Source organism: Mauremys mutica, chromosome 1 (genome assembly GCF_020497125.1).
Source record: "Mauremys mutica isolate MM-2020 ecotype Southern chromosome 1, ASM2049712v1, whole genome shotgun sequence".
In the NCBI taxonomy this organism is placed as follows: Eukaryota; Metazoa; Chordata; order Testudines; family Geoemydidae; genus Mauremys; species Mauremys mutica.
The window spans coordinates 138,136,404-138,144,883 of record NC_059072.1 but is presented as its reverse complement, the minus strand read 5'-3'; the positions used below and the strand labels follow the sequence as shown (position 1 = coordinate 138,144,883).

General features: G+C 53.3%; 1 protein-coding gene across 1 annotated transcript in view; it reads right to left on the bottom strand.

Moving 5' to 3' along the window:
* Window positions 1–4,062: 4,062 nt before the first annotated feature.
* Window positions 4,063–8,480, bottom strand: part of LOC123355555 (alpha-2-macroglobulin-like protein 1) — a 51,088-nt gene continuing 46,670 nt past the window's right edge. The window contains exons 32-37 of the mRNA XM_044998161.1: window positions 8,314–8,438; window positions 7,197–7,287; window positions 6,298–6,366; window positions 5,972–6,074; window positions 5,272–5,313; window positions 4,063–4,623 (exon numbers count right to left, since the gene is read on the bottom strand). Of these exons, the coding sequence (XP_044854096.1) occupies window positions 4,598–4,623; window positions 5,272–5,313; window positions 5,972–6,074; window positions 6,298–6,366; window positions 7,197–7,287; window positions 8,314–8,438 (456 nt within the window). The 3' untranslated portion in view covers window positions 4,063–4,597. The remainder of the gene's footprint in view (window positions 4,624–5,271; window positions 5,314–5,971; window positions 6,075–6,297; window positions 6,367–7,196; window positions 7,288–8,313; window positions 8,439–8,480) is intronic.

Here is an 8,480-nt window from a genome sequence, read left to right as displayed (position 1 = left end):
TCCAGCTCTTCCCAACTGTCCTGGAGTCCTCCTGCTTCTTGCCCCTCTTGGCTGCTGATCTTCCAGGGCTTCGTTGCTCACTCTGACACCATCTGCTGCCTGATTACACTGCCACTAGGCAAGGGCAGGGCCCATACTGGGCAGTGACCAGTGTGGTGCCCACGGACAGCGTCAGGCCCCTTTTCAGTTCTCATCTCCAATCCCGGGTTCTGCTCCCGGGGGACCCAAGAGGCCCCTTCATGCAGAGCTCTTGCCCCAGTGAGGCCTGCTCCTAGGAGGCTCAGGAGCTCTGGATGACAGCTGCCTCCTGGCTGTGCTTAAATCCTTTTGCAGCTCACACGATCACTAAGGTTGCCAGGCGTCCGATTTATGACCAGAATGCCCAGTCGAAAAGGGACCCTGGCGGTACTGCTGACTGGGCCGTTAACAAGCCAGTCGGCAGCGCAGTGGGGACCCAGGGCTAAGGCAGGCTCTCTACCTGCCCTGGCTCCGTGCTGCTCCCAGAAGCGGCCACCAGGTCCCTGTGGTCCCTAGACACTGCGCTGCCCACCACACAGCCAGAGGAGCCCCGGGGCGGCAGGCAGGCATGGAAGCTGCACCTGCCGGCCAGTGCAGGAACAGCCAAGCACTGGGACAGGAGCCGGGGACAGGCGGCAGTGCAGGAGGGAAGGTGAGCGGCAGGGGGGTCCGGTCTGGGGGCATGGCCAGAGGAGGAGCCAAGGGGGGGGCGCCTTTTTTGCTCCCCGTACACTGAAAACCTGGCTACGCCACTGGCCCAGAGCCCATACCCTGTCCCACACCCCAACTCCCTGCCCCAGCCCAGTGAAAGTGAATGAAGGTGGGGAAGAGTGGGCGATGGGTGGGGGAAATGGAGCAAGTGGGTAGAAGGGGTGGGGCATGGGAGGGGCCTCGGAGAAGGGGTGGGTCAGGGGTGTTTGGTTTTGTGCCTGGCTTCTCCTCCAGCAGTCCCTGCCAGATGAACCCTCCCCCAGCAGTGGAGCTCTGTAAACAGAGGAGAGCCACACTGAGCAGCTGAGAGTCAGAGGGAAATGGTCATTTTTGGTACTATGTTGTACGTGGCTCTGTGATGGGGAGTAAAAACCCCATGCAGGAGAGGAAGGGGTTAAGGAACAACTCTGGGCCCGCTCCACCTGCAGTGCATGCCCAGGCTGGGGGGAGGAGCTGAAAGGGGGCACGGAAGGAAGCGGAGTAGCTCACTAGCAGGAAGCCAGGGGAGATGAGCGGACAGGCTCTGCAAAGGAGCATGATGGGAGGCCCAGCTGCTGGGGTCCTGACTATTGATGGTCTAGCCGACCTGCTGAGGGAAAAGAACTCGGGCCATTTGTAATGTTGGAGATTTATTCTTTGATTTATTTCATTTACTGGCTTTTGCTTTTCCCTCTTGTGTGGGGAGGCTGGTAGGAAGTGATCCAGGGAGGCAGCACATAGCACTCTAGGAGGCAGGACTCAGCTGCCTAACTTTGGGCCCTGGTGGGGCTGGGTTCCCCCAATCACCAGGGCTGGAGGTGAAAAGCCTATACCTGGTACCAGAGACCCAGCACTAGGGAGCCCCCATATCCCAGAGTCCAACTCTGGGTCTTTGGCTGGGTGAGGCCTGAAGCTCCTGGCTGGACAGCAGAACCAGCCTTTGTTGGACTCTTTAGATAACCTGGAAGGGTGGAAACAACTTGTGTCCCAGCTGGAGGACCGAGTCACAGAAAGGGAAAGCCCACTGCAGGGCAGGGATGGCTATCAACAGAGAGTGCCAAGACAGAAGAGCACCCACCACTCCCTTGCCTGACCACTAGGTGGCACCTGTGGGACGCAGACCCCCTTCAAAGGCACCTAGAGAGATTTACGCAGGCCCTTAGTGAAAGGTGAATAGGGTGACCAGATGTCCCAATTTTATAGGAACAGTCCTGATTTTGGGGTCTTTTTCTTATATAGGCTCCTATTACCCCCACTCTCTGTCCCGATTTTTCACATTTGCTGTCTGGTCACCCTAAAGGTGAACTCTGCAAACATTCCTACAACCCCTGCTTTTCCTGTGGACACAGGGCCCAGCCCCATGGAAGCTGGGGGAAGCCCCCCTGTTTGAATTGCTCAAAATTGGAATAAACAAACCTGCTTTCACCACCAGGGGCAGGATAAAACCCTCTGGACCCAGCCCATCTCCAGTGGCTGTGGTCTCGCCAACTCCCAAGGTTCGGAAATCAGGAGTCCGATCAAAACTCATGGCATTGGCTCAACATTCATGAGATTTTTTAACATTATATTGTATTTTGCACCCACTAGTCCCCACATCAGTTCTGCCTCCCAGTCCCACATTGGCCATCCCCCCCCACCCAGGTTCCAGCAATTAGTGCCACAGCTGGCCCAGCCCCATGTCTACCCATTGTCCCTCAGTGCACCTCTTTCCTCCTGCAGTATCACAGGGTCTTCACTCCCCTCTGCCCCTTCCCAGACTGGGTGCTGCAGGGATGCAGAGGGGAGAAGCAGGGAGCAAGTTGACCCATTGTTCACAAGAAGGGGGAGCAGGTTCACCCTGAGCTGCTCTTTCTGGCCTCACCCCGCCCCGCTTCTGTGAGGATCGTGTCAGCTGCTCCTGCTCCCACTCCCCTACCCAAAAACAGCTCTGGCCCCTGATGGGAGGGGGGACAGCTTTGTCAGACACCTGCAGCAGCCCTGGTTGGCTGCTATTCCCCAGGAGGGGGTCAAGGGGGGCAGGAATAGCTCAGTGGTTTGAGCATTGGCCTGCTAAACCCAGAGTTGTGAGTTCAATCCTTGAGGGGGCCATTTAGGGATCTGGGGTAAAAATCAGTCTGGGGATTGGTCCTGCTTTGAGCAGGGGGTTGGAGTAGATGACCTCCTGAGGTGAGGTCCCTTCCAACCCTGGTATTCTATGATTCTAAGTGGGGAAGGCAGCCAATCAGAGGGATTTCCCCAGGGCAGGATTTGAAATGCACAAGAGCTGGAACCTTGAGTCATTCCCAGACTGGTTCCAGCTGGGGCCAAAATTGTGTCACTAGCCATGAAATCCCAGGCATTGGCTGCTGTGCTAAGAGCACTGCAGTAGTGGAGCAGTAGCCCATGCTGCAGATCCCAGGATGTCATGACTGAGGGCGACAGCACCTACAGGAGGAGTAGGAGACATCTCCCTCCACGACTGGAGTGATGCAAGTGCGGGGGGGGGCAGCGCTATTGCATAGGAGCTAAGGGAGATGAGGCCCAAGAAGAGAGAGACAAACCAATAGCTAAACATGCTGCATGAAAATAGCAACCAATGATTATTAGATGTGGCTGTGCTTCCCTTTCTGACATGGTGCCATGGGTAGGAAAAGGCTATTGCAGGAAAATGGTGCTAGAACAGAATCTCCTTGCTGTTGGGTGGAGGCCAAGCAGAGTCGCTTGCTGATGTGACCATTCTGGGTGGTCCCTGGATGCCAGATAGAGCTGACCGCCAATGCCCCTCAATCCTGATGTGCAGCCCCCTTCTATTCCAATGCTGAACTCCCCCCACAGCTCTGCCAGTGCCCCTCAGTCCTGCTCTGCAACAGCTCCTGCTCTTTGCTGAGTGTGTCAGGGTGGACCAGCATTGTGGGAAAAACTGTCATTCGAACTGAAGATGATTTCAATTTTCTGGCTTCTAATGACCTGTCTCGGTCCAGTACCTAATGGGACAGGTGCTCCCTAGAACCACCGTCAGGATATTAGCCTCTTGTTTACTGTCTCATCCCAGCAGTGATGGACAGACCACAGCCACTGAACTGCCTGTCATCCCAGAGGAGTTCCCTCAGGACAGAGTGATGCATGCTAGTGACCCAGGGTGTGCATGTGTAGGAAGCTGGCCCTTGCTACTGTCCTTGCTCTGCTTGGTCTGAGGTTAAAGAGAAGCCATTAGTGCCCCAGGCTGTCAATCTGGCAGCATTTACCAGTGCTATGTTTTAAAACAAAAACCAGAACCTCGTGGATGTAAAGATGTTCAATCTGCTCTAGGAAGAGAAGAGATTCTGAGACAAGGACCAGGAAACACGGGTTCCATAGGCACACAGCACACAGGCATCCATAGTACAGTTTATTCATTTTGCTTTTAATACAGTAGGAACTGAACCAAAACCCTGGAAGCAAACTCCCTGCTGCTCTGGGGGAATCAGGATCCAAATCTGAACTTTGCAGGTCAGGCCTTTCCTTGAGTCCTAAAGAAATCCGACGCAAAGGAAGAAACCAAGGCAAGGAAGAGATCATAGAGGTCCCAGCACATCTTGAGGGGACCGTTTTCTCCAGCTCTTCCTCCTTCTTTCTTACCTCCTTGCTTCCAGCAGATGGATCCCACCTGGATGTGCCCCCCAATGGCTTTGCTCTCCTCTTTGCATGTCCTGACCCATTAATTTGGCTCTCCTGGGTTACAGCCCAGTTCCATGCTATTGCGCCTCAAGCCAGGTTTCCCCTTGAGAAGATGAGTGCAGATCAAAAGAAGGAGAAAAAGTGAAGGGGAACAGAAATGAGCCTCATAGAAAAGAGGCCAAAGCTGGGAAGTTCTTCCCCTACCAGCAGTGATGCCCAGATTGAGGAATTCAGGGCCCAGAGCCAGAGGGCTTTACTGGGAATCCTCCTTCTTGACATCTGCAGAACAAAAGAATAAGTATCAGAGGGGTAGCTGTGTTAGTCTGTATCCACAAAAACAACAAGGAGTCCGGTGGCACCTTAAAGACTAACAGATTTATTTGGGCATGAGCTTTCGTGGGTAAAAAATCCACTTCTTCCTCGTTTTTAAAAGAATAAGAACATCCACGATGCTGGATGAATTTAAAGGACTCAGGGAATGAGATACTCTGTCTTCACTAATATCCATGTGGTCAGTTCCAGTCCTGGGCTAAATTGGGATGGTGTGGGACTGCATCGTTAAAGTGGATTGGAAATGGGGGACATAGTCTTTCATCTCCAGGTGGCATGTTTAGATCCAGCCCATTAACCAGGTCTCAGGGGCTTGGATACAGATCCCATAACCTCTCCATCACTGGTTGAAATTCAGTCCTACATCAGAGAGGACTGAATGCCTAGAGTTGTGCAGGAATGAGATGTGGAACTTTGTACCACTAGGGTACACAGCACATGGGGAAACCGAGCAGCAGGAGGTGCAGTGATGTGTCCAGTGTCACACAACAGGTTAGTGGCAGAGCAAGGAATAGTACACATCAGTTCTACTTACGGGCCCCTGTTCTAACCATTCAAGATGCTGCCCCTATGAGGGGGTATCCATGCCACACCTACCTGAGCTGCAGGGAGCGTTGTATTCTGTAACCGCACTGTCACCTGTATGAGGGAGGAGAATTTGCTGTGAAATGCAGAACTGCACAAGACCTGGAGCTTGCTCCCCTTTAGGACAGCAATCTCTAGTGACTTCAGTTCCCTGCCACATTCTCTTCAGTGCCTAGATTGGCAGGACAAGCATCTTCCCAACATCCCTTGGGAAAGGAGAGTGACCAATGGCCACTGGGGTTACTACAATACTCATGAGAGGCATAAACTTAAATTCTGCCTCCAGATTGGTCAGGGTTTGTAGCGTTAAAGGCCGCTTTAAATGTATAGCTGGGGTAAAGTCCCATTCCTATCTCATTAAACAAGAGCCAAATATTGCCAGGAGACTTGAGGAGCTGGAGGTGACAGAGTAGATTAACAAAAAAGCCCCATTTCTACCGAGACCTGAGTTAAGAGCCAGAGCAGGCCACAATTGCATCGAATTTGGTTTTCTCCACATCACAAAACCAACATGGTGACAGCCTGCCTCTGCTCAAGAGAGGAAAAAGGCATGATCAAGGCATTATGCAAGTCAAGTCTGGGAGGTTGTATGTGGGAGCCCCAGGACTGGAATAACGGGGGGGGGGGGCGCAGGACAGAGAGGAAGGGGCAGAGCTGTGTGTGTGGACAGAGGAGAGGCTGGTGACTTATCTCTCTGACAGTGAGATCCTACCTGGCTGGTAATAATCATAGACCGTCACTGTCGCTGGCTTCAGGTTCTGCACTTTGATCTCTTTTTTCACAGAGATTTTGAAGCTGACTGGCGACTTGTCCAGCTAAGGAAGAACAGTGAAGGGAACGAGGAAGATTATGATCATGCTCACCCCAATCCCAACTGTATCTCCCCCACCCCCCAGTAATTCCCCTGTCTCCACAGTGTCAGGTCTCCCATTCACTCTCTCCTGCTTGCCCTTATCCCCACCACCCTGTGCACCCTGGCTGTCTCACGTGCACCCGCCTATTCCGTGTTGAACTGATAGAGCCCTGCACTGCACTCACCTCCTCCAGGTAGATGGTGAGTTTGCTGGGCTCGACCTCCGTCTTCTTCACCAGGGGCATCCTCTCCAGCTGCCAGGGAGCAGGAGAGATGAGCGCAGTTTAGCATCAGCTCATTGGACTTTACTGTGAACTCACCCATGCCAGTGTCGGTGAGGGGCCCATGGTGTTACATCCGTGTAAAACTGGTGAGTGACATCAGAGCCAGGCCCAATGAGTCTCATGGCCCCGGCCTAGGGAGGGTGTCACACTCTACAGACCCCCCTCCTCCCATGACTGTATTTCACAAATCTCTTTGCTCCATTAGATAAACAAATTCTGCCTCATGGATGTGGGAGGGGGTAGCAAGTTTTCCAGCACATGAGAGTGCTGGAAAACTTGCTGCCCCCTCCCCATCCATGAGGCGGAATGTGGCCTTCCTGATTACGACAGTACTGGGTTTGCAGGGAGAACGTAGGCTACAAGGTGGGGGCCTCTGTCAGGTTTAGAACATACCCCCATAAACAAATGCAGGCCAGCTCGATCTCTTCAGCAGGAACACACAACAGAGCTGCCTGGTTTCCTTCTGGTATCGTGTGACATGTCCCATAGTGACTTCCTTGGACTCAGTGTTGCCTTAGGATATAACCCTAGACATCGTGACAGACCGCATGGCAGTGCTGTTTTGAGATATACTGGGATGTGTCGTGGTGCAACTCCTTTGGATTCAATGTTGCCTCGTGATGTAACTGAGAACATGGCCAATCTCTGCATTTAGTGGAGTCTCAATATACAGTATGTACCATGGGTGGAGCTCTCTCCATAAACTGTCCTGAAGCGCTGGTGGTTTCTGACTGAGTCATGCACGGAACATAGGGTCCCTGTATGATTGGGGAAGGACAGTTGGGGTGGGGACATCTCACCTTCTTCAAGGACTTCTTCACGGGGATGAACCCTGAGAGCATCGTCACCTCTATCAGGGCCATGTTGCTACTCTCCCGATCTCCGATGTAGCTGAAGGAAGATGGGAGAGAAAGTGCAATGAGAGGGATGGTCAGTGTAGCAGTCCTTGGAGTGGGTGATGAACACCCCCTATCACCCAGTTCCAGAAAAGCTGAGTCCCCTCCAGCCAATGGAAGAGAGAGCAAGAAACCCCTCCCTCGTACTCTCTACCCTGCCTTGTCAGCGTGGGAGAGGGTTTGTCCATCTTGAAGTAACACTGGTCAGTCAGGGTTCATGTTTCACTCTCCCCCGTCCCAATCGCCATTTCCCAGGGATGAGGTCACTGAGCAAGAAGTGATAAAAGATCTTAGGCTCCATAGCTGGTGATAGGCCTGGTCCCCAGCCTCTCACCTCTTGCCATTAGGCCTCAGGAGGGAGAATGGGTGAAGCTGTTTGAGGTCAGAGCAGCCAGTGGTCTCAGGAGCATGGAAAGTATGGACCAGGATACTCCCCATCCAGAAGATTGAACACGGGTGGAACTGGACTCTCTCCTCCCTCCATGTGTTCCTCCTCTTCCACAACGCTCTCGTGGTTCTCACACAGAGCAGAGGGGTTGCATGAGGACTGTCCTGAACAGCCATGTCCTGCCTATAGACTCTGGGCTGCTCCAGCCCATATTGCCACAAGCCTGCAGCAGCAGGGGAGCTCCTGCTCCCAGAGGCCCATTATGAGTGTGATGCTCACTGCTTATGGCCCCATGAGCTGCTTCATGCTGACTGAGATCTCTGGGAGGTTACTTGAGACCCTGAGCATGATGCAAGTTGCTCCCTTCTCCTGAGTAAAAGAAAATCTGCAGCTGCTGTCTCTTAGTCCCCTCCTCCCTCCCTTCCCCCCAGTTCTGGACATATTATAAGGGCTGGCACAATATGGAAGAAGCACGGGAAGAGGAGAAGGTCAGACAGTGCATCTCAGTCCCCACTGCCACAGAGCTCCATTGGGCAGCTTTTCATGGCGTTGCCAATGTTTCCCCAGCCCTGTTGCAGAAAAGGGAGCCAGGGGAGAGACAGCACAGAAACAGCACAGGCAGGGATCCCATACCTGACTTGCACGTGGAGCTCAAAGCGTTTCCTGGCAGCCCAGTTGCACTCCTCAGGTACTGTCTTCACATCCAGGACAAAGGTCGCTTTGCTCTCTGGGGGCGGGACATTATAGCGCAGTGTCGTCTGGGGGGAAGAATTTGTCTATGTAGTGCCCTGAGGGCTTGC